Below are 26,694 nucleotides of genomic sequence, written 5' to 3' on the forward strand. Positions count from 1 at the left end.
CTAGTTTCGTCGATCGTACGCAGTGTCATATGGATGTGAAAATCAGATATAGTACCTACTTGCGCATTATTCATTGACGTTCAAAATTCTTCATTCACCAGAATAAATTTTTTTTTACGCACGATTGCAAGATCGGGTGCTGTTTTTTTTTGGAGGGGGGTAGTTTATGAGGAAGGTCATGTTTTTATTGATGATTGATTTATTTTGAGCAGGGGCGCCGAAAAATTCTTTGTTTCAGGCGCCAAAATTACTCGCGTTGGTCCTGAAGGTGAGTAAGATTGGCAGTATGTATTATTATACACTTTTATTATTAAATTATTAATCACATTTCTTCCAAAGCAATAAAGCTCTGGCCTCTGACAAATATATAATCTAACATCGAGAGAATATGACAGCCAACATTTGAATTTCATCAAAAACTTCTTCAATTGCATAATTCATTCCAATTGAAGGACAATTTTTTCAATGAAATATATACTATGTACAAGAAAGATAACAAAAATCTGATATGATTGATAACCATTCGGTGACCAATTACGTTTGTTTACTTTTCCTCTGTAAAGGGATTGGTGGATGCAGTGTTCTCATTTTTGCAACAGGTTTGCTTTTATCCGCACAATGATAAGTACTGAACTTGGTATTTTTGTAACTAGAACAATTGGAATCTGCAATGCTTCTTCCATCTCCTTCATCCCTCCTAGCGATTTCTGTGAATACTGCTGGTATTTTGGCTTCGTTGTCTTCTTTTTGTTTCAGGTCGGTTCTGAAAAGAAAATTTCATTCTTAAGTTTTTGTTTAATGAATATTCGAAATACCGAAATTTAATCGTTATTTTCATTTTGATTTTAATAATAAATCTCATATTTTATTCAAACTGTTGTATATTATTAAATCATTGGTTTCATCGGGATAGAAAACAAAACTAATGTAGCCACTGTTACAAAAATTTTTTTGTGTTCAATTTCAGTTCATTTTTGGTTTCACTACATAGGCGGGTGTTTCAAAAATAGGTGGGGTCGGTAGAATAATTCTTTGTTTCATAATGAATTTAAGCATTGAAAAAATGTTATTGTTTTCAATAAATAGGTAACTGTTCTTAATAATACTTAATTTATAATAGCTTAAGAGTCTGTTTACACCACACTGCTTGGGAAGCACAGGGGTCGCAACGTGAAGGGGCAAGAGCGGGTGGGCGTGGTCTATCGTAGTAAAAATATAGAGAACGTATTAGCCCCTCAGCCCAGATTGAATAAATTTGTAACGCATTGGGATGATCTCGTTTCTTTCTCGAGTTCTACTAGTGCGTGTCGGAATATGCAGCCGCATTTTCGACATTTTGATGAAATGAAATGATTGTCAAATGGTCACCTATGATTATGGTTGTAAAGACGGTTTCTTTATAATAAGAACAGAGTTTAGAAACAAGAACTGTCTTTTAGGTTTTGAAAATATCCTCATTTTTTGAATTGTTAAAAACCCTTATGAATTGAATGGAATGAATTTTGAATATCTAATCCGAAATAAAAAAGTGTCATTGCGAATTTTGATGAACTCATTTTTAAGGAATAGTACTTTGTTATAATTAAAAAAAAATCAGCTTGGTTCATAAGGATATATTTCTAATTGCCTTCTGTTTTCTTCAATTTTTCTTATCCTGAAGATCTAGTTTGTATTGAGGATCCTTATTTTTAAGCCTCTATGTCTTAGGTCAATTATTACAGGTAAAACACAGTTCTAATGAAATTTTCCTTCGAAAAACTCTTCATCGATGTTGACTTCGATGAAAAAAGTGTCCTTCAAAGTTTACACGGCAAAAGCATTTTTCTCTTTCAGCTATATTTAATTGTCCTTGAAAATAATAATTCTGACTTTGTTTCAATCGATATTCCTGATCATCATTTTTTCCAAATATGTGATTTGTTTCCTTTCAATAGCGTCTTTTATCATATTATTTCTTGCTGAAAAAGGGCATTTGATTTTAATTGAATGATTACTTTTTTCAAAAATGCCATCTGGAGAAGGACCTAGACCTTTTTTTATTAATAAAAAGGCCACTGTTTGTGATCTTCGAGCACAATTCATTCTCTAATAGACGCTTCGCTCGATCTTCATTATTTTTCCCCAATCTATAGGTTTTGCAGAAAAATGTTTATATAAAATGCTTTCAACTGTTGAGCAATAACTTGACATAGGAGGCATTTTACACAAACAAAAAACAAAATCCTTCAGCTGCCATGGCGGTCGAAGATGAATTCCAATTTTTATAGCATGTATGCTCTGTTGGTGTGTCATTGTTAGTTTGAACTCTTTGACATATTATGCAATACTTTTTTTTCACACCCAAGTATAAAATTTTTCCAGTTTGCATCCCAACAATTGTAGGAACTCCGGGAGTTAATTATAATTTCCCCAGTTTCGATAAGATCGTTTAGCCCAACTATCATCACAAAATACCGTTATTGAAGGTGTACCATTTATGTCGATACTTCCACATTCGATCGCTTATTTCACTTCTTCTGCTGCGGCTTCTTCCATAGATTTCAACGCTATCTGTTCCCAGGCATTACATACATACTTCATTGTGTACTCTTTTCTTTTGAAATTATTATAGTTATGATCATTGTAAAAAATTTTGAATGATTTTCTGTTACCTACTTCTGAATAAACTTTCTTTCTTCTTCTTTCTTTATTATAGTGAAAATGAAAAACAAGGGAAATTCATATCATTTCTATTTTCTTCAGCTGTGCATAACCATCACCAGGATTCATGACACTACTGACGGCGGATGTGCTTATATCAAGTATTTCTGGATGTTCTGGACAAGTGAATATTGTTTTCGAAATTCTACACATATCACGTATAAAAACTAATTTCGACTGAAACCAAATTTTCATTTCCTTCACCAAACGAGTGATTAGAAAGTTCTTTCAGGTAATCTATGAATTGCAGAATATAAACAATTCGGAATTCATCCAAAGATATTTCCCAGCAAAAAATGTTCGATTCAATACACATTACCAAAATATAAGGAGAACTGCACAGGCCAAATAGATATGAAAACTTCTAGTAATAGCTCATCCCTAAATTGAAAATACCATTCTCGAAATTTCAGTTTGAAAATGCGTTATTTTAATGTCAGGTATAGTTAATATTCTTCATTTCTACATAAAATCATTGAGTAAGTAGAAATATACGTATCGGTACAAAAATAGACCATTTGAAATCTTTACTCCGAAATTGCCTTCTTTCAGGTACCTGCAATGCTGAACCTACCTAGAAATAACTGTCAAATTGTCCAGCAATGAAATAATACGGTACACAAAAGAGTAGGTACCGAATATCCTTCATTTACAACTGATGTTTATCTTATGTGGCAATCAAATAAATTTACACGAAATCACTTCTTGTTAACTTCCAAAGTATTATCCTCAAGCACAATACCGAATCTAAGAGAGCTTCAGAAATTTTGTATTATATGAAATATGGTAAAAACAAGGTAATTTGCCAGCCATCATTACATCCGAATCGCTTTCCTTCATAATAACAGACATTTACTTTTTCCCAAACTTACGAAACCTTCGGTCCGAAGTAATTAATTGACTATTGGTTCCAATCCAAAACTGTCCATGAGGAATCCATTTTTTAATTCGAGAAAGTTACATGAAAATCGGTCGTATGGCTCTAAAGATAATCAATGCAATGCGCCGCGTGAACGGACTCTTAATCACTACTTCATCATTTCCAAATTGAAATATTCCGAAAATCGTATACAGTACCCAGCAAGTTTTGTCACTAGCACTTTTAAGGTATAGAATTGAATAATGTTCATAATCACATAAAATCTGCACTGAAAATTTCAACCTCAAACAAGATATCTGTATTTTGAATACGGATGATATTTCATTTTTTACTGTACCAACCCAATATATTTTACAGTATTCCATTTATCCTAGCACACTCATTGTAGATTTTTAACCAAATTCTACGAATAATCTATCGATCAAACTTGTGGAACCAACAATATATCAATTGGGAAAATTTTGAGGTGGAGAGCAGGCTTAATGATTAATATTATTTATCGATGATCAAAGTACAAAATGCTGAGTAACATTAGCCAACTATTTAACTACTAGTTGCCCACCCAGGCTTCACACGGGTGGTGTAACGAAAAAAAAATTGTACAATAATATATTATGAAATAAAATAACACCCAAATACTTTATTGCAATGACCTATAATGTAAAACATTTTTGGTTTTCCTTTCTGGACAGAAAACGAATAGAGCAGATGGTTTATCAACTCTCAAGCATGCAACATACAATTGCCAATGCGAAAAATAGGGTAATTCAAGGTTTATTCCACAAATTTTAAACGATTGACCTTCGATTTATTCATTTAATTTGACATTTCGAAGGATGTATTTTGATTGAATTGAAACGAAAATGATTCTTTCTCATTTTATTATAAGGATTATTGATAATATGCAAAAGCGTTTAGGAACATATAATTCTGTCAATTGCGAGAATAAATTATCGAACACATAGTTGTCCAGGTTTCTAACAACTACTTTCTGTCAGGCAACCAAAAATACATCTTTCGAAGTGTCAAATTATACTCTACGATAGTCGCTTGGTCGGAGGAAAAAGGCAACCTTTTATTCTTTTGTGTACAATTTTTTAGAGAATATATTATGTTGTATTAACCTTCTCATGACAGTAATGAACACAAGAAGAAAATAATAATTATTTAACTATAAGTAGTTATTTATGAATCAAATCCAAAAAGTAACTGGTTAACAATATTTACCTGAGCCCTTTTTTGTTCATAACTTCCCTTTCTAAAATATCCGCCGTTGTCAAGTCAGAACTCTTAATCTGCTGCAGAGCACTAGCGCCATCAGTCAACCAAGGTTTCCCGATTCCTTTACTACAGCAGCAGTTATCCATTTTACATCTACCGCAAGATACACCTTTGGACGAATCCTCCAAACTAGTCTCTAAGATGCCAAGTGTGATCTTATCCAGAGCAGAGTCATTTACATCTTTGGATGTGTTGGCTGAGGGATTCAGCAGCAGTTTGGCTAGAGGAGGGGCCAGTCCCAATCCTATGTTTCTTTCGTGGTACACTTCAGAAATGGTAGGTGTCAGCTCCCTGTTAATGTGTCTTAGTTGCGTCGCCAATATAGTATCGTGAATACTTGTGGAGTTTGGCCTGGATTCGTTTTTTTTTGGGAATTCCTGGATGAGTTCGTCCTCCGCTTTTTTGTGGACCTAAAAAAAAGTGATTCTTGCTGCATTATTTATGTCGAATTCTTGTAACCTTTCAAGAGCGAGTTATTGAATTGCATGATACAGAGTAAAAGCTCCCACAAACCAACGCGGCAAATGCGAATCTGAGTCATTTGAGTCTAGATCCTACTAATTTAATGATAATTAATATCTTCTCTGAAGAATTGAATATTTCCATTATTTAATATATTCATTCAACGATGAAAATCTTAATATGAGTTGGTATAACACTTGAGAATAATGAAATCGTCGAAACTTTAAGTTGCTTTGCCCGATTTTCGAATAGAATACCTACATATGACACTTGCGGATATCTTATTTCTTCCCAGCTATTCATTGAAATTTCAGAATTTTATAGTTCAATTGCCCGTCAGAGGGGTTTGAAGTTACGGGGATGAATAAAGCAAACGAGTTATTTTCCCAAGAATCAGAAATCAAGGGGCACTAGCGTTTCTTAAAGCTGGCAAATTGGTTTGTAAAGTCTGTTGGCTCTCCCTGTATATACCTATGTCTATTTTATTGAGGTGAATTGAAATTACCTTAATAGCAATATCCTTATCGTTAGGAGCGAAATACAACAGTCTCTCATTACTAGGAAGTGTCTCTTCGCTCGGCAGCGTGATGTTCTTCCTGGGATTTTGAGACATAGCAGTTTGCCCTGAACTCAATTCGGATCGACACCTCAATCTATCCAACGTTGATATGATGTTTCTGCATTTCTTGTAGGCCATTTTGCTTCTAGTATTGAACAATTTGGCCTCCATTTTTTCTAACTCACTATCAGAGCTGTTCTCGAAGCCTAGGTTGGCAAACATTGCCAAGTCCACGAGAGGCTTGGTCCTTGTAGCATTCATCTGAGGCACATTTGGTTGATTGTGGGTCTGATTCTGACGTCGCAGCACCGTATTGAGGCCACTATCCCAGTCGGTGATTGAACTAGCACTGCTAGAACTATCCGGTCTGTGCTCTGCTTTGGCGTCGTTCTGCGAGTATAGATTTCTTATCCTACTCTGGTGAGCCAAAGACATAGCCATCGCGGTGTTTTCCGATTGTAGTACTACCGGGGGACTTGGTGTGAAGGCTTGATCCGATACGTTACCCCCTGGCCTGGCCAGAACGTTACTTTTCTTTGGTTTAGGTTCACCTGTGGATGTCTTGGTGCTCTCGTTTGTTGATGTTTTACCGTCTGGTTCACCTCTTCTTCTAACATAACTAGTGAATGCTCCTCCAAGTCGCTTATTGGATAACAATGATCTGGATATGAGAGGTGGAATTCTGGACGATTTCTTGGTAGGAGAGGTGGAAGCGGAGCATATATTCATCTCATTGTCTGAGTGGGAGAAGTCGTTGTCCACTGAAGCTAAGGATTCTAAGCTACTTGAAGAATCGATAGTTAAACTCTTGGGAGCTTCTTGTGTATCTAGATAAAAAAAGATTCAGTGAGATGTACTCTTAGTAATTTTTTTAACATACCGAACAAGGCAAGCAGAGCCTGATGTGTAAACTGTATATTCCTTCTGTTAGATTGTTTTCCAGTTCTTAGGGTAACTTTGTCTTGTCCAACGTCACATAGGTCGAAGCCAAGAGATGCGAGAAGTTCATGACAACCGGGCACTCTCCACAATCTGACGTTGAGAGCAACTTCTACAGACTCGTGTTCCATACCTTTGGAGGTGAATTGGGAAAGAGCAGATTGTATAACTGCAATTATGTCATCTGATACATCAGATGTGGCTGTAAGTTTGGAGAGGGCTTGTATAGAGGTACTACTCAAGGCTAAAAGAGCCTGAAGACTGGCAGAACACTGGGTTAATCGTTCGTCTGGGTCGGACTGAGGAAAGAAAACGCTACTAGGTATGCCATTAGAAGCGGGTTCAAAACGAAAGCCAACAGACATCAATAATTCTTTCCATCCGTTTATTAGCCCAACCTGTGAAAAAAAAGTCACATTTCACTTTGTACGATATATTACTGTAAGTATAATTATGGTTTTCAGACTGGCAGAAATAAGTCTATTTTATATTTTCATTTGATATTATACCTTATTTTCAATGGATTTTTGGGTAGTATACATTGCGTTTTTCTGTCCACGGTGTATCCTCTGGAGACTTTTCTCTACTAAATGTAGAGATACTCTCAAAGCGTCTCTACATTTATCAGGAACTTGAAGTAATTCACAGAGAGCTTGCCCCATCAAAGCAACCTAAAAAATAGCATTAGTATAATAGAAAAATAATTACATATGTTCTTAGATATTATACCTTATTAGATAGTCTAACATTAGCGCCAACCAAAAAGAATCCAGCCCAGTTTGCTGGATGCGCGAAGTGTTTTGTATGCTGTACAGTTTGCATAGCTTCCGCCAAGGCTTTAGAAGCTCTTGTACCTTGAAGAAGGGCCGAGTAGAACGCCCTTAGAAGTATCTTGGTAGCAGTATCTGGTACAGGCCATAAGGATACAAGAACTGCATGAGCACCAGCTGCTAGAAAAGCTCTAACTAGTGCTACCAGTCCATCAGAAGTTGCCCATCCCTGTTGGTCTCTAGTGTGCGATGAGCTGACCTGAAACCAAATATTAAATGCAGTTTGATCAGTTTTCAGAGTATTAATCAGAGTATTAAAACTCACCACGACCAGCTTTGCCGATAGTTTTAGTGATAAAATATCCGCTGCACTCAATAAGAATTCGGATAAGGGCGGTATTTCTGCACTTGTTGATAGTTCACTACCTTCTTCATCTTCTGCATTATCTGATATGTACATTCTCTTGGATTGGGTTTGGTCTAATACCTAATAAGTTCTTTATAATTAACATCTTCAAATTTCCCTTAAGAAGATATCTTACCTCTCCCGGGCACAAAACTAAAGATGACAATTTCCAGGATACATGAGTGGAAAAATGCATACATTCAGCCTCTTCCATTTGGCTCAAAACTTGTTCTTTTGTAGCCATGCTTCCTAATAGAACCTGACTCTGTAGTAGTTCAGCAACCATAGTTGCTTCTTGTTCGGACTGAGGTATATCTTTCCACCCATAATGGTTCACTATGCATGATGGTAATTTGGGGTTACCCACAATAAGACTTCTAACATTCTGTTCTGGATCTCTCTTCTTCAATCTGGTTGATCTGAGTGTTGTAAGGTTGGGTAAAATCAAAAGAGAAAACCTTTCACATAGGTACTCTGAGTTGTCAGATGCTGATCGGAGTACAGGGAATGGTACTAGATATAAGTCTCCCTCAAGGACTAGTATTAACTCTCTTCGATTCGTGTCATCTTTGCCTACTATAGCTAAAAAGTAAGGATTTAGTCAAGGAAGGTAACAGAAGGAGAAATATCTCACATTTGTTTGGCAAGAACTCCTCGAATGGCTGAATCAATAACTGATAGAGAGCGTGAAGACAAGAAGGACCTTTCCAACTTTGCCTTCTATTTACTCTGGTAGACCCTTGAGTGCTAGCTGAAGACCTAGTGGAACCTTGAAGAGAAGCAACTGATCCACCGACGCTGCCCAAAGAGAACAAAGAACTCAAGGAATAATTACTGGAATTCATCAGGTGTTGTCTGTTAACCATCCTTAAAAAACCAGTTCTTTCAGATAAGGTATCATCATTATACTGATCTTCCGCTATTGTGGTGCATGGTGACATTTCAACACCTAAGCTATCGCGAACAGAAGACACCAGTTTCTCTAAGCTACCGCTACCAGTTGGAATCGGATCCGAATTTTTAACCAAGTCTTCACCAGATTCCAGAAGAGATGAGGAATGGAATTTGACGATACCTGAATATAATCGCAAAGGAATCAGTATTGAGACGAGATAAAATTTCATACTGACCTTTATTAGGTACAATCAGCCAAGCATATAAATAACCAGCCGCTAAACTGTAATAGAGTACCGAAGCTTTCTGTCGATTAACAATATCTTGGATGTGCTCTATGGAGTTTACATATTCATCCATTCTTCCATTCTTCAGTTTATTTCTGGAATCAGAAAGTCCCTGTCTCTCTAACAAGAGATCCACAAAAGCTCTGTTTCTACCTCTCTCAGCTACCACTAGAGCCTCTTCTTCTCGTTTCAATTCTGGAAAAATAACCGGTATACTTAAAGAATACTATGGTAGTAATGAATAAATACCTATTAGCACTCTTTCTAGAACTTGGTAACTGGAGGATTGCAACTCGAACAATGATAACTTATAATCTTTTACGATTTTCGATTCTCTTCTTATATTTTCCAGTAAGTGTGTTGTTGCTTCTAGTTGTTTTTGAGCACCTTCAAGATCATCATTAGCCCACAAAGCTAAACCTAGTCTGTGTCTTATTTTCGCCTAAGAAAGAAGGTTTTAATCAATAGAATTTTGAGAACTAAATCTTACCTCTTCATCCCTCCTCCCTAAGGCTTCAGCTATACAGAGACCTTGTGAAAGGTAGGCTACAGCCTGACTGCGATTGCCTAGTAACTGGTGAACTCTTCCTAAAGAACTGTAAGCAAGGGTTTTCGCTAGTTGGTCATTTGTACTAGCAGCAATCTGTAGGTGTTGTTCTTGATACTGAACAGCTTGTTCTAAATTTCCCATGCTCTCATATACAGCTCCTAGGGAAAATACATTTTATTCTGTCCGATATTACAGAACTGCCTAGTTTTACCTATATTTCCACAAGCTCTACATTGCATCGAAGCAATCTCCAATTGTTCCGCAATCTCCAGATCGTTTTGGTGATATCTGAGGGCAGATAAATACTCCCCCATCTGCTGGTAAACGTAGCCTAAGCCAGAAATTGAATCTGCTTCCATGATTTTGTCGTCTGGAATATTGTTATTATTCATCTAAGGCCTCAGATAAAAGTAATTGAACTCACTCAATTCCCTAGCGATGTTTTTTTGATGATCAAGACAAGAGACTGCCTGTTCCAAGTTTCCAAGGGTGGCATGCAGTTGTCCAAGTTCGCCGTAAGCAGCGGCTTTGGCTTCTGGAACTTCCAATTCATGGGCTACAACTAACCTCTTCTCCAAACACACTAAGGCTTGTTGTAGGTTGCCAAGGGATTTTTGAGATTGGCCTTTGAGAGAAAATGGTTAACGATGACTTATTGGTTTTGAATAATCATAAATAATATTACCTAGCCCTCTGTATGCTCTTTCTTGGTCTTTGGCGCTGGTTAACTTCAAAGCTATGGCCAAATATTGTTCATGGCATTTGGATGCCTCTTCCGGATCACCTAAAGCTTCGTAACAATCTCCTAAACTACCAAAGGCTCTACCTTTATCCAATTGAGCTGTAGGAGTGCTCAGTCTTTCTAAAGTAGCCAATTGTTGTTCAAGATATCCTATGGCATCTTCGTAATGTCCCATATTAAGCCTGAATGTCCGTTTCATCATTAATATAAAACTTAATTTGAATTTTGTCTCACCTTGTGATTCCCAAGTTTCCGTAAGCTTGGGCTTCTAAAGCACAGTCTTGTTGTTCTTGAGATCTTTGGAGTTGTTGTTGATAGCATTTAATAGCGTGGTTGTAATTTCCCAGAGCCATATGTACCGACCCCAGGTGCCCGTGCGTTCTGCATTCCCCTTGCAGATCTGATATTTCTTGTCTTAGGGTCAGTTCTTGTGTGTGATAACCTATAATTTTAAGTGTTCGAGAGTTGATACATTAAACTTTGTTGGTTTTATTGGACATTACCTAGGGCCTTATCAAACCTCTTAATCATTCTATGAGCCATTCCTAAAGCACCAAATGCACCAGCTTCCAGTTCTCTATCTCTTACAGTACGCGCCAGAGACAACTGTCGGTGATACATCTTGATCGCTTCTTCCAATTCGTTCATCTTGATTAAAACGTCACCAATGTTACCAAGAGCCCTGAATTTCCCTGAAGAGTTATTAGTCATATGTGCTATCGCTAAAAAGTATTTTTGGCATTCCAGTGCTGTATCTAATTGGCCTAGAGCCAGGTGAGCAAGACCCAAGTTACAGTATGCTCTACCCATATTCATTTTGTCTTGTAAATCTTTGGCTAAAGCCAGGTCCTGATCGTAGTACCTTACAGCTTCTCTATAATTTCCTATACAATAATGTGCGTAACCTAAAACAAAGCGTTAATGAGTTTTAGTATAATTTCCTCTCTAAAAGGTATACCTAAAAAGTGACAAGCTTTGGCTTCTCCTTCGACATCAGCTAACTCCTGCGATAACATCAAGTACTGCTCGTAGTAAGGGATGGCTTCCGAAAACTCTGAACGTGAACTCAAACAGTTGGCCAAGTTAAGCAAAGCGCAAGCTTCTCCTGCTGCGTCTTTCAATTCCCTAGCTATACCTGAAAGGAGATAATATTCAGATCCAATACATCAATGCCGTTTGAGGTCTTATTACCTAAGTGGGCTCTATAATGCAACAATGCCATGTCATGAGCACCTAAAGCTTGGTAAGCAACTGCTAAGTTTCCATGTGTACTAGCTTCTGAACTTCGATCATGAACCTCCTTGCTGATGGTTAATTCTTGCTTGTGGTATTTTATGGCAGATTCATAGAATCCAGCAGCAGAATAGGCGTTTCCAATGTTACCATAAGCCCTACCCATACCAGCTCTATCCTGTAGACTCCTTGCTATGTTTAAATGAGCTTGATGGAGTTTCAGTGCGGAATCATATTCCCCTAAAAAAAATCACTGTAATGAACAGTTTCACGGGTGGATCTTTCAAGGGGTTTAAATAATTCCGGGCTTTCTATTGGTGGTCTAGTCAGACTTTTACATAATGTTTCGCCTACAGTTGCGATGGGTATCTTCATAGGTTTCTCGTTCGCACTCATCGAACCGAGGGATGCAACATCTTGTTCTCAAATATAGTAATTCTCTCAAATATCAACAGCTAGTAATCAAGAAGGAATATACAATCTATCGGAATTTACAAGCATTCCAATAACAATGAAATAAACATCTATTGATTTTTCTTGAAATATAATGTTTTTTTTCTAATATCAAAATAAAATCTCTTATTGGAAAACACTATCGAATATGAAGAATTTCAATATCGAAATAGTGCTCTTACCTAATAACTGATACACTATTCCTAAATTTGAACATGCTCTTCCTTCTCCGACTTTATCCCTTGTAGAAAGAGCAACATCCAATTGTCTTTCATGCCATTGTTTGGCTTGTACGAAATCTCCAGCGCATCTTGAAGCATGACCCAAGCCTGCATAGGCTCTGGACTCCACAGATCTGAAATAAGGAAGAAGTATTATTGGTGAATCGAATCAAAAACACAGAAAGGACCTACTTATCACCAATAGCTTGGGCTAATCTCAATACTTTTTCGTGATAAACTATGGCCTGTGAAAAGTTTCTTTTGTAATGGTGACTTGATCCTAAGTTGCTATATGCTCTGGCTTCTTCGACCTGAAAGAAATAGTTATTTTAATGGAAAAAAAAATGAATTCCGATTCAGCTTACCTGATTCCCTAGCCTTTTGGCTATCTTTAGATGTTGCGTATGACAATCTACAGCAGAGTCGAAGTCACCCATTGCCAAATAAACGGCACCCACGTTTCCAATCTCCCTAGCTTCCTGTAACTTATCACCCATCTGTTTGACTAATTGGACGCATTGCTTATGAGAAGCTAAAGCATTTGGGTAATCCCCGATTGCAGTATAGACATGTCCTAATGAAGTTAATGCTGAAGCAGCTGCTTGGGTGTCCTATAATTCAATAAAATTAGTTGAACCAAACACTGATTTTCTGGGGTTTTTTAAACTAATTATTTTCCTCACCTTACACTTCATAGCGAGGACAAGCTGATAACGATGAGCTGTTAAAGCTTCTTTGTAAGAACCTTGGCTGAAATAGGCTGAACCCAAATTACCATGAGCACGACATTCACCGGAGGTGTCGCCCAAACTTTTTGCAATAGCCAAATCTTGTTGCATATACCTGTGAAGATGATGAAATTAAAAAGATTTCTTTCAAGAAATATTAGACGCTTACCCTATAGCCTTATCCAGTTGGTTCAAGGCCCAATGAGCCGAACTCAGTGCGCTGAATACTGATCCTCTCAGCTTCAAAGAACAAGAACCGATTCTCAAAGCCGATTCAAGAACCGTAACGGCGGAATTGTATAAGCCATGACCTAACAGTTCTTGTCCTACCACTGATATCAAGACGAAAGGACTGCGATCTAGTTTCATAACCTCCAACTGCTGAAAGGTGGGCTCTAATGTATGTCTTAGTGGGGATTTGATTGAGGCCTCGATCAGACCACCTAATAATTGTTGGGAGGTTGGATCTTGGCCCAGACCTTGACTGAAAGTTGCCAAGGCTTCGCCATGCCTTCCCATGCACTGCAAGGCGACACCTTGTCTGTAGTAGGCTTTCGGCCAGGTAGGACAAAGGTCTCTGGCGGCGATTGCATCCTGCAGAGCTTGTGCGAACAGGCCCATCTTCAATCTGGCTGCAGATCGATTGGAGTAGAGGATGTGATTCGTTGGGTCCAACTGTAAGGCATCTGTATACAGAGCAACGGCTGTTGAAAAGTCCCCATTTTGACAGGCTGCATTTGACTGTCGGACTTTTTCGAGAAATAGAGTGCGGTTTGCGGCGGATAGTTGAGTTGTGCCTTCTGGTTCCACCTAGAAGCGTTAAAGAGGAAGTGAGTAATGCAAAGAACTTGTTTAATTTCGATTGAATTATGTTTGTTTTCCATATTGGTTATTTTGTTTTCTCATAATTCTTGATGAAAGTTTTATAAAATTTGAAGGATTGTTTACAATCGGTAGAGGGTATTTGTTGAGTTTTCAGATATGAGAAGTGAGGACATAAAGAGATGTATTTTAACACTCTTATTCTAGACTTATAGAGAATATAACAAAACGAGTTTTGGATAAAATTTCATGTGTTTTGGCATTATTTTTGTGGTGATGAGTTTGAAAAAGAATACAGGCAAGGTCAAACCTGAAAGACGTAATCCTCCTGTGAAAGTGACGATTCTTCATAGTTTAGCATAAACGATTAAGACAAAGATTCTCTTCGACGAACATGATGATAATCTTCATAGCTTGATCAAAGTTGGATGAACTTGTGCGGTCTTTTTTGGCATTATTATAAAACCTTGAAATATAATTCTAATGGTATCTATTAAGCGTTCACAGTTACTTAATCTGTTGAAGACTATGCAGTATTTAATGTCATATGCACCCTCTCTGTTCGAGGAATGAGCGATCAGAAAATTACTGAAAAAATAAAGGAGTTTGGAAATATAAAAGTATTTTTCTTAAATAATAATAGCATCCAAGCATCGAATTTTTGAATAGGCTGCCATTGATTTAAAAGATGGCCACCAGGAGTTTGAGAACAGTTGTTTGTCATCAAAGTTTATGAAATCAGGATAAATCAAAGGCAAAATGAATGAGGTAAGTTTATTGTTTATATTATTGATGTAATTTTTTGAATTTTTATATAAATTTCATAAGATGCCAGGATTGCAGTAAACGACTCTAATAATTATCAGTACTTCACAGCTTTTCCAATTGTAGTTCAGAAAATCAAATTTCCTAAAGGAGAAATAGTATTTCAGAATAGGAAAGTATAATTCAGAAAAGAAAAATTGGACTAAATCTCCAAAATTCATATCACTGGAAGAACGTACCGGAGGATAACCATATTTGATATATAGATTACTAGTCGCGATGTGAAGGGTTAGTTTCCTCAACCCCTAAATCTCGAACATTCATATCTCCGGAAGTACGCGTTGGAGCTTAACCATATTTGGTAATTTGGCATGTAGATTACTTGTGAATGAAGAGTAAAAAAATGATTGACTTCCTTTTATAAATTTCCTTTGGGATCCAGAGGTAGTTTTTTCATATCTTTTCTTTAACGCATACTCTACTATATGGAAACCACATTCGAAAGTTGTATCCGATCTAGTGAATATGTCAATTAGAAATCTATTTCGCTGCACGCCACTGCTCACCGGGTGTTTACGTCAAACGATCTGTTAGAAATGATAGTATTACCTGATATTTCTGTGGTGCTAGTGGTTGGTAAGATCCCTGAATTCTAGCTCAAAATTCCGAGTTAATCTACTCCTGGATGTTCATAATGGTTGAACAAAATGAAAAATACCCCTTCTAGCATTTTCATCATACATGAAGGCAAATAGGAATCAGGTCAAAATTCAGTTCTCAAAACCACAGTACGAAACATTATTGACAAAAACTTTGTAATTAATTGATTTGAATCAATATCGAATAGAATAAATACCTCACGGAATACTTATTGCTTCATATGTAGAATATTATTCAGTTGAACTTTTCAAAAGAATATTATATTTATATTATCATATTTTTTCTAACTCAATATTTCGACTTATTATTATACAAATAAATAAATAAAGAAATAACTCAAAAACTAGAGAAAAACTGATTTTTTTCAGCTCAAACATCATTCTGAGGAATAATTTACTTGAGCAATCTTTTTTTTTTTCATAGCAATACCATCATGAGCATTATCCAGTGGCGAAGAAGAGGGATGCAATTTTCGTATCGAATATCTAAGTCTTTTTTTTCTTAGAGAAAATTATTCCATTTCTGAAATCGACAGAATTTCATAGCAACACCATCATGAACATCATCCAGTGGCAAAGAAGAGGGATGCGATTTTCGTATCGAATGTCTAAGTAATTTTTTTTATTAGAGAAATCAAGGAATTATTCCATTTCTGAAATCAGAAGTGTTTCACTCAAAAAGGTCTTTTGAATTTTTTTCTTAGATTGTCCTATTTTCGAGATGATCGTGTATAAAGAAAACTCTAGCCACAAAAATCTACAGAAATAAATTTTTCAAAATGAAAATACAAGAATTGGCGTAGTTTATTATAACGCTTTCAGATGGTATCCAATTGAGTATTTCAGAAAAAACATTTATCAGACACTCAAACGATGAAAAATATTTACAAAAATTGTCCAAAATGTAAGCTATTTATTTCAACACACACCTCGCACCGACGCAAAATCGAAAAATTCAAATTTTCTGAATGAGGAACCATTTCATCGCAATCATTTCTAATTTGAATAGTTTATTTTTGTAGATATTGTCTGCAAAAGACCTTTTCTTTCAGTAAAACCCTATTGATTTCGGAAATGGAATAATTTTCTCGAAAAAAGACAGTGGCGTAGATTTTCAATATGAAAAGGAACATCTACATCACTGAATACTTTCAGCAGGATATTATTTTCACTATATGCAGTTTTCAGTTTTTTTCGTTTTTCGAAAAAAGATCCATAATGTGCCATCCGTTTTCTTCTAACTTCTATTTTTTATTTGAAGCATCCTTTACAGAAGAATTCCTCACACCAACGCAAGTTTCTATCGGAATATTTTGAAGGAACTCATTTATTAAATTGGAAATAGGTACAGAGTTATTCACTACAGTGGCGTACCCGGACATAGACCATTAATCGACGTCTAATAACTCGAAAACGGTATAAGATAGGGGTAACATATGGTATATTTTTTGAAATCAGGCAAAAAGACCATTCCAAAAATTCAATAATATACAGGATGTGCCATTTAAAAAAGTATAAAAAATGTTGTATACTCTGAAATCTGCACGCCACTGGGTTTTTGATAGCATTTTATCATAATTTAGTCACAAGCACGCAACTTTTACATTCAATTTTTTTTTTCTGTAGGCAATAATAACGCTGATAAGGGGTGGGTAATTTATAGTGAATAACCCTGTACCTACACGAATTAATTTGGTGATTGTATTCATAATCATCGATCCCTGTTCAGATGATGAGAAAAGAAACTGCGGAGAAAATAGTCCGTCTGGAACCGTCTTCTTTTTTACTACATGAGCGTAGTTTTGCGGTCGGTGCCCATGACAATGGAACCCTCTGACTCTTGACGGCTAATATCCTAATGATATCGAGTCAAAATTGTTAGTTTCCGGTCAACGTTCTTTGAAGCCTGCAATTATCATACACATCCAATACGACCATCCAAACAACAAAACCGCAAATTCTCTGTTAATGATGGGTGTTGCACTAGGCTTCCTCGTCCTTCGCTACTAAAATTAGCCCTCTACTGAACCTTATTGTCGGTCTTTTAACACTATTTTTCGCCTAAAAGTTTCAACTTAGGCATTTGTATTGAATCTAGCGAATTTTTCAATAAGAAATCAGTATTTCGCTGCACGCCAATGGTCAAGGCATTCGGGTGTTCCTACAAACTACTAGTAAACAATATAAAATTTCAAGGAACCTGAACAAACAGTTAGGAATTAAAAAAAATATTAGTGTTGTCTAGGTACATACACTGTGTCCGTGAAGTATAGAAGAAAATCATTTTTAGCTAAGCAGACCATTTTTAGAAATAATACTGAACACGTCGATTTTTTTATTTTAATTTACCGTATTTTAAAATAATAATCTAATATAAAGGGTGAATTACTTTCGAGTAATGACGTCACCGTAATTTTTTCAAATGGAACACCCCCATTTTGTCTCAATTTTTGGGATTACTCTAGCTGAGCTGATTCCAAAAATTTATCACATGTTAATTCCAATTGGCACAGGGTGGACAAAAATGCAATAGGTTTGTGTGTGCTCATAAAGTAACGCGTAACATTCTTTATCAGTTAAATTAACAATATTATCAAAAATACTTATTGTCTAGCGGCAATTGGTTTGAATGTAACACCCAGTAGTTTGTTACATTTTCAGATTAATAAAAATGAGCTGTTCTCAAACATGTTTGGTACTTGTGGTCTAGCAGACAGAATATGAAAAAAATTATTTCTAATTTTTATACATTTTTATTGATCTAAAAATGTAACAAACTACAGGGTGTTACATTCAAACCAATTGCCGCTAGACAATAAGTATTTTTGATAATATTGTTAATATGTATAGTGATTTGTTCGTTGATGTGCGTTCAAATACTAAGGAAATTTCGCATTCTGCAGTGTTCTATTCGAGGCCCGTTTCGATTCATTTACCTTCTAAATTGACATCCTATCTCACGTACCTATCAACCAAAAGAAATTCCTTCGCTAGTTTTAATTACCTTCGAACAGTAATTAAGTGCAAAGCAGGCAGATTATTATTATAATTATGATGGGGTATATGTAGATCGGGATCGACCCACTTACGTCACGATTTACAGCCGTACGGGCCCAGTCGACGTGCGCTTATCTGTCGGGGGAACGATGCAATCTCCGAAAAGCAAAATCCAATCATTCTCACGAAAGATTTAGGGCCGGGCTATCGACATAATCAAGATTGACTATACCGGGGTTAAATGGTCATCAATAATTCATGAGCCGGCTATTAGGGATCTATGAAATTGAGAAGTTACAGAATCGGATTTCAATCCTCTTCATTTTGGGACAACAAATACACTGGCCAGGACCGGCAAACCGGACATTTTGCCGGGGCGCCAAATTTTAGGGGCGCAGTCAATTAATAAAACAAAACATATTTTTGACACATAAATGAAAATATTACTTGTAGTAGTAAAATAATAAAATCATCAAGAGCCATTTTTTTTCATATACAATAAGCGCTCTGTACTATATAGTTATCAAAATTCAAATAGGTACTTAAATGTGCCTTTAAGAACTACGTCGGTTTTCTACTATAAACTTATAGAGCGCCGTAATTCTAAACAATGCAGGGCATTTTTTGTTGAAATCGACAAAACGTCTTTTTCCTACAACTGCCATGAAAAGTAGCGTATTCTTCATAGCTTACTCAATTTCAAAACTATGTATTGCTCATACTGTGGGAAATATTATTTCTCACGGCACTTTGCCCACACCTCGCTTGGTAGACCAATGAAATTGGGCTTTACAGTCGTTTCTATGGAAACGCAATAAATTAGCACATACTGTCAACGAAGGTCATTTTGATTTGAATCAAGTCCATTACTTGAATTATTGAAATTTGTGCAGTTGTAGGAAAAGTATAGTGTGCAACATGTGGAGAAAGTCCTTTTCTCGCTCGTGTGTTTGCGACACTCGCCTTTCAGGCTCGTGCCACAAACTTCCACACTCGCGAGAAAAGTTGGACTTTCCCCACTTGTTGCACAATATATATTAATAAATTTGACAAGGTGATTCTAAGTTGAAAAATACGATTTCATATGAAACTGAAGGATGTCTGAGAGAAATAACACAGGCTTAAAAGAAAACCCAGATAAATAAGGGAGAGCGGCGAAATTTGATTTTGCCGGGGCGCAAAAATGTCTGGCGGCGGCCCCGACACTGGCGAGCAGAAAAACGGACCACTTGATCATTGGGTACTGTCCAAAAAAGGGCGTAAATCATTTTCTTTCTTGGGAGGGTAATCGAAAAAAAATATTTTTTTACTCATATCTATATCTAATGTGAGAAAATAGTATATTATTCAACGAGCGGTAATGTAGGTCATAACTCACGCAGATGAAGTTTGCAGCACGAGCCGCAGGCGAGTGCTGTAATTCATCAAGTGAGTTATGACCTACATTACCGCAAGTTGAATACTATACTTTATCTACGACTATATCAATAAATACTAAGAAAAAAATACAGACTCATAATATAGACAGAAGGAACGGGAAATAAATATATGTGCTCGATCCCGACTACAAGAGAAATGGAAACTTAGTATCACCAATCACAATCGAACTAGCTTCGGCTAGCTCGAATCCAGTAAAGAGTACAGACATAGAACTATATTGAAAAACCTTAATAGTTGCCTATAAAAATGCATTAAAACATACCAAAAAACATTCCCTGTAGACAACGACTTAATGACCTTACTGATACAAACTCCTTTATATTTCTTTCGGGCAAGTAATTCTGTATGGTGAAATTAGCTGTTTGTCTTTTGGAAATGTATACCCATATAATATTTCATCTTCACTATCTGAATTAATCGTTTTCAGCAAAACATTCACAATAATTAGATATCAACTTAATTTGAAAACGTCAAAATTATTAAAGTGACATTCCCTCGGACATTCCTCCCCTCAATAACAATAATGGAATGTCCCCTTTCGGCCAATCGAATAGATGCAGAGAAGTATAGAAGCACAGATCCATATTTTCCGATTTATTATAGTGAGTTATAGCAGTGAGTTATTATAACTCACGGTGTTTGTTAATAGATACTATTAATTTCTCAAAAGCAGTTGAATAATGAATATATAATTCAATAGGAGTAGATAAAGAGGTTTAATAACGAAGTTCGAACCAAATTACTCGAGATAATTTTTTTTTATTACCAATTCGATTGTACTTATCTTATACTGGGTGTTCCCGAATTGGAGTTACGAAGGAAAATGAGAGATTCCTTGGATAATTTTTAAAATAAAATGGCCCATAAACATGAGCCCGCTAAGGATTTGTTTTCGAGATACAGGGTGTTTCTTGTAGTCCCACTTTTTTGTTATGCTTAAACAGTTTGTCGAATCTTCATTAATCTTCGCTATAGAGTTGGTAAATAAGTACTAAAACTTCTATTTATTTGTTTTTCACAGCTACCTAACTGGATCTTTATAAGAATTTGGATTTTCCTGAGAATTACTATAGAGAGCTGTTTGAATTTTGTTTCCAAATCGATTGCAGATGCGACGAAACTACAACAAAGCAAAAAGTGTATTACATAACCAGAGTTTTTTTTTAAAATTTTCCTAAACTACCAGTGGTTCACAAAAAATAATTCTGAAGGAAAGAAGCGGACACCCTTCCAGAAAAAATTCAACCTGTAGATTTGCATTCAAAATTAGGATATTATATGATGAAAACTTTAAATTGGAATATCTGTGCCAATTCAAGCTAAATATCTTGTGAAGGGAAGGTGTTATGGGAGAAAAACTTGAACTTTAACACCTGGATCTCAAAGACAAAGCGTTTGCGGACTCATGTTATAGGACTTTTCTTGAAATGATCCTAGAGATCTGTAATTTTGATTTGTACCTCCAATATAGGAACACCCTGTAGATATAGTCAATTCAAAACTGATGTCTTCACAAATAAATTGCAATTTGAATGAAACACAATAAATTCTACAGCCCAGACAATTTTTCGATGTGAATTACTCTGTTCAGTTTTTTTATGGGTATCCCAGTAATGAAATTTTGTGACGAGAAGGATATAAAAAACCGAAAACAACGGGTAAGTGTTTAACGATAACGAATGCAAAAATTATAGATGGAAAAAAGGGGCGATGCCGAGAAAGCGAATAGATAAAGGAAAATAATAAACATCGGACAAAAACGAGCTCGTATACATAAAAGTACTCATCTTGAAAGCGATAATAAACTCATGAACCGTGAAGGGGTCCCATTTGTCGATTTTAAAGGAAAGTAAAATGATTATTATTGGTTCATTTTATGGAGAAATTTTCGTTCTTCGTCTCTGCTAGATTTCTGAAATTTTGTATGTTGAAAATCTTGGGGGTTATTACCCCCAGAACCCCCCCATTTCTACGCCCTTGTGTCCAAATACCTTTTTTACCTCTATACCGTTTCAGCGATCAGTTCAAAGATTGGTATGTTTCATTTTACGCTAGAGACAATCGATTTATATGAGGTTTTCACTATTATTCATTTCAAAGAGTTCGTCATTGCGGAAAGTCCTTATTTATTGATTTTGTTGAGATGGAAAAAAATGAATTAGATGAATTTTTTATTGAAGAATTTATGCATGACATAACGTTCCGAACGAAAATTTATTTTTTTATGAATTTTCACATGAAAATGTTGAACAGAAAGTCTTGTCAGAGGCTGAAAATGCGTTTTTACTGAAATTAAAAATACAAACGTAAAAACGAATAATGAATACTAGAATTTGGTAGAAAAGGAAGGTGAATCAGAGGAACGTTTGAGATTGCTTCAATCATCAAAAGTGGTATAATGTCAAAAACGCTGAGGAGAGAGGAGTTTAGTTAAACTTTGGCAGATCACGAGAATGTCACGTGGTATGAACCCCTCTTAAAACTTTTACGAGAATCACGAATTTTCTGAAATGATAGGGAAAAGAAAATTGCCCAAAGAAAAATGAAACTTTTATCCGATTTGCACAAAAATAATAAGCTATGTTTGAAAAAATCAAAGTAGGTACCCAATTTTTTTAACTCCACAGATGAATTTTTTTAAGATGAAATTACTGAAAAACGACGCATTATACGAGAAAATATGAGGAATCCTTTTATTTTTCAAAATGGTCGACTATCCATCAATAAACGTTCAACTTATATTCAAAAGTTGGGTTCTTCGTATTTCTGCTATTTTTATGAAATGTAATGGTCACTCATATTGAAGAAATTGGAAGATGTGGATGGAATTTTGTGTTTGGAGAGAATTCATAACATCAAGGAAAAGCTATATTCAGAAAATCATTTCCTTCGATAGAACCATTTACGTGATAAAGCCGAAATAGTAATTTACGTAACAAGTCCGGAAAATAACGTTTTTTTGGACGAATAGACAAAATTCCAGGACGAGCGTAAGCGAGTCCTGGAAGTCTGTGAGTCCAAAAAAAACCATTTTCGGGCGTGTTGCGTACAATATTTTTTCGGCAACCATGTAACATAACACTATCGCTGCTGCTTTCCATATTTTATTGCGATTGCGATAAAAAAAAGATGCAAATTTTTGACAACTAATTTCAAATGAACTGTCAGCCGTTATCTCGGTTGCTATGGATTCTATGATTCTTTTCCGGCCTAGTCCGGGAAGTACGTACTTTCCGGACTAGGCCGGGAAATGCTACTTTCTCAGAGAAAAACCGTCCGGGAAGTGAGCACTTCCCGGACGGTTGCCGAAAAATTACATTTTTTTTTATCAATTTTCAAAAACCTGTATCTTTTTCAGTGAGCCGGAAAAAAATGGTAAAGGAAAAAAGTGTTTCTTTTGACCACAGGAATCTTCGGTTGAATTTTATGTACAAGTCAAAGAAATCACCGAACATAGTGTACAATTATCTGCATCAGTAATACACTTGGGTAAGAAAGCTTTTGAACCTCTCGATGTGACTAACTTACAAAGGGATGTATAATATTTTCCTATTATGTAGGCGTCTAAAATTTTGAATCTGTTCCTGACCCTTTATACTTAGGGGTAGGAATAGGTAGATATCTACTCAGAATTTCCGTATAAGTTTTCACAAGAAAATATATAGATAAGGAAAAGGATAAAGCTTTCGAAAAAAATACTTTGAAACGCACAAACATTTTCATAATTTCTAACTGTGTAACTTGAAGATGTACTCTATTCCTCAATCCACATTTATTTTCAAGAAACTATAGGTATAAGTATATAGGAATTCATATAACAATACAATCAGGAGTTAAATAGGTATACCTATTGTGTGGAAATTGATATTAGGGGAACTCCGAATACCAATTTTTTTGAGTCAAAAACCTATAATTTAATTCCAAACGTTTCTCATTATATTAAGATCAGGTTTTTCATCAACCTATTATCGAAATCCAGAATTTTCGCAGGAATTCCAACAATAAAATTATACCTTTTTTAGTAGATAAATACTTGATTAACTGTAGGTTTCCTAAAAGCCAAAAATTATTCTACAAATTTGCACGAAAATTTATTATTTTTCAATCTATCTATCATCCCTCCAAGTCCAAGAATTCATTGTAATTCAATATTAATTATGAACCAAATATTCATTATATCACAACTCTCAGACCATGATTCTACGAGAAAAAATATTATGGTTTCAACATACCTATATACTTTTCATTGTTTTATGTAAGTCAAAAATGATAATTTTCCAAATTTATTTCTTCGGTTTCGACCACTCAGCATTTAGTATTTATCGAATTTTCAAGCTAGTTCAGATCCAAATTTTATGCAAATAGTTCCTATTGTTTGGATGTCAGATCCATTCGTCGGAGTATGCATTCAATTTTAATCGAAAAATATATTGTCAGGGAATAACAATAGTGGCATGTTACATGAAAAAAAATTAGATTGATAAATAACTTGTTTCAGGTAGATACGTAATTTTAGTAATGTAGGTAGGTGTATGTATGGAATTTTTTTTCGTTAGGGTCTTCAGAAAAGTTATAGCAAAAGTAAAGGGTAAAACCCTACTTGAACAAGAACTTCTACCCATTTCATAAATGAAGTTGCTTTCTTGACCGATCATTGAGGTCTCTAGAATTTTATTTGTGATAGATATTGTGATAAAATGAGTATTTTGGTTGAGTGAACTGATTTGAAAAGAACCTTGCATTAAATTCTACCCATTTAATAAATGTAGTTGCTTTCTTGACCGATCATTTAGGTCTCTAGAATTTTATTAGTGATAGATATTGTGATTAAATGAGTATTTTGGTTGAGTGAACAGATTTGAAAAGAACCTTACATTAAATTCTATCCATTTAATAAATGTAGTTGCTTTCTTGACCGATCATTGAGGTCTCTAGAATTTTATTAGTGATAGATATTGTGATAAAATGAGTATTCTGAATGGACTGATTTTAAAAGAACCTCACATTAAATTCTATCCATTTAATAAATGTAGTTGCTTTCTTGACCGATCATTGAGGTCTCTAGAATTTTATTAGTGATAGATATTGTGATAAAATGAGTATTCTGAATGGACTGATTTTAAAAGAACCTCACATTAAATTCTATCCATTTAACGAATGAAGTTGCTTTTTTCACCGATCATTGAGGTCTCTAGAATTTTAACCGCGATAGATATTAAATATTGTGATAAAATGAGTATTTTGGTTGAGTTAACTGATTTAAAAAGAACCTTACATTAAATTCTACCCATTTAACAAATGAAGTTGCTGTTTTGACCGATCATTGAGGTCTCCAGAATTTTATCCCTGATAAATCATGTGATAAAATGATGTCTATTTTGTTACTTAAAATGAACTGATTTGAAAATAACTGCACATTAAATTCTGTCCATTTAATAAAGAAGTTGCTTTCTTGACCGATCATTGAGGTCTTCAGAATGTTAACTGTGATAGATATTGTGATAAAATAAGTATTTTGGTTGAATGAACGGATTTGAAAATAACCTTACAGCCAATTCGAATCATTCAATTATTTCAGATGAGAGTTCTTTTCGCGGTTTTTATCTTGGTCAACCAAAGTAGCTTTCAAATCAAGATATTTCTACGGAAATCATGCATAGGTCTTTTTTAAATCTGTCATTGTCATTGGCTCGAATGAACCTCGAAAAGCACAATTCCAAACAATGTTTTGCCGTCGCTAAATGCAAATCACGTCCAAACAAAGAAAAACATTCAAATAACACACTATTGCCTTTCCTTTCAGAGCTCCAAGACAACTCACCTCAGTAAAATCTCTATGGGACATCTCGTACGAAAACACCACTCATTTTCCCACGAAAAGTTAAATTTAACTGAGGAAATTCGAAAAAACCCACACCACAAGAACTGACGCACTCTGTTCACTGAAAATTGGGTATCGTCTGTGGAACTTGGCAATTTCAGCTATCTACCGGGAAATCTCAAGAGGTGAATGATATTAAAGGGGAAACAGTGCAGAGTGCATTCTCATTGCGAACAGTTATTCACACATTCTTGAAGACGCCATGTTGGAATGCAACTGGTGAGGCTGTAAGAAGGCGATCTGTGAAGACTGACGATAGGGGGCAATTCCACCACGGTCAGGTGTAATGCGACAGGTACTTCGGCTTGGAACTAGGACATTCCACCAAGGACGATTCTATAATTATTTTTTTTTCACATGTCAAAATCTGACATTTTGGTGGTTTCAACTAATAGCAATGAAATCACTCGTCCTAACGGACTCGTGATTTTATGTAAATTCGGTTTAGTGTTTAGGGACAGTTTTATGATAGGGTCTCCATAAACTCATCAAAACGGCAAAGCTCCTTAAGGTCGTATTTACGGTATATCTTTGGGGAACCTATATCTACCTATATTACCTATACGTTATACAGGGGTATCAAAATATTACATACAGTAGTAAGAAAAAATCGAAACTGTGATTTTTGAAAATATTTTTATCAGAAACCCGTCAGGTATCTTTTGACTTCACAAAATGATAACCAAATTTTTGCAATTTTGGAATTAATTAATTATCATTTCATACACACTTTCTTTTGATATTAGGAAATGGTTTTAGAGGGCATAACAGAAAGAAATGTATAATTCGATTTTATGAAAATATTTCTAATAAAATTAGAATAATGAACATATAATTTTTATTTACTCAGTTGATCGTTTTACAAAATAATCCTCGAAGAATGTAGTTGAAACATTTTTTTAATTTTACATTGGATCTATACAAAGCCATTTCAATCCTCCATAAAATGGACTAAATTTCATCCTTGGCCACTTTATTTTCTGAAAATATGAAAATCTTTTCCTGCGTCGGCAAGAGATCATACA

At 35.5% G+C, this 26,694-nt stretch overlaps 1 protein-coding gene across 1 annotated transcript; it reads right to left on the bottom strand.

Moving 5' to 3' along the window:
- Positions 1 to 289: 289 nt before the first annotated feature.
- On the bottom strand, positions 290 to 25,901 carry LOC123675178 (tetratricopeptide repeat protein 28). Its single transcript, XM_045610480.1, has 25 exons — positions 25,610 to 25,901; positions 13,275 to 13,915; positions 13,061 to 13,220; positions 12,743 to 12,988; positions 12,570 to 12,688; positions 12,339 to 12,511; positions 11,662 to 11,943; positions 11,429 to 11,605; positions 10,974 to 11,375; positions 10,705 to 10,912; positions 10,414 to 10,652; positions 10,153 to 10,353; positions 9,940 to 10,098; positions 9,669 to 9,886; positions 9,428 to 9,620; positions 9,128 to 9,373; positions 8,632 to 9,072; positions 8,134 to 8,579; positions 7,917 to 8,078; positions 7,551 to 7,850; positions 7,331 to 7,492; positions 6,763 to 7,219; positions 5,829 to 6,709; positions 4,808 to 5,271; positions 290 to 763 (listed from the first exon to the last, which is right to left on the bottom strand). Exons 1-25 carry the CDS (start codon positions 25,631 to 25,633, stop codon positions 535 to 537), a joined length of 7,230 nt encoding a protein of 2,409 aa, XP_045466436.1. The 5' UTR covers positions 25,634 to 25,901; the 3' UTR covers positions 290 to 534.
- Between the last annotated feature and the right edge of the window lie 793 nt (positions 25,902 to 26,694).

Source organism: Harmonia axyridis, chromosome 3, assembly GCF_914767665.1.
Source record: "Harmonia axyridis chromosome 3, icHarAxyr1.1, whole genome shotgun sequence".
In the NCBI taxonomy this organism is placed as follows: domain Eukaryota; kingdom Metazoa; phylum Arthropoda; class Insecta; order Coleoptera; family Coccinellidae; genus Harmonia; species Harmonia axyridis.

Coding starts and splice junctions, on each gene's coding strand:
- LOC123675178 (XM_045610480.1), bottom strand. CDS start 25,633: ATGTCCCATAGAGATTTTACTGAG. Junction 13,221..13,274: donor CAACTGGATAAGGCTATAGG/GTAAGCGTCTAA, acceptor TCATCTTCACAG/GTATATGCAACAAGATTTGG. Junction 7,851..7,916: donor TATCGGCAAAGCTGGTCGTG/GTGAGTTTTAAT, acceptor ATTTGGTTTCAG/GTCAGCTCATCGCACACTAG.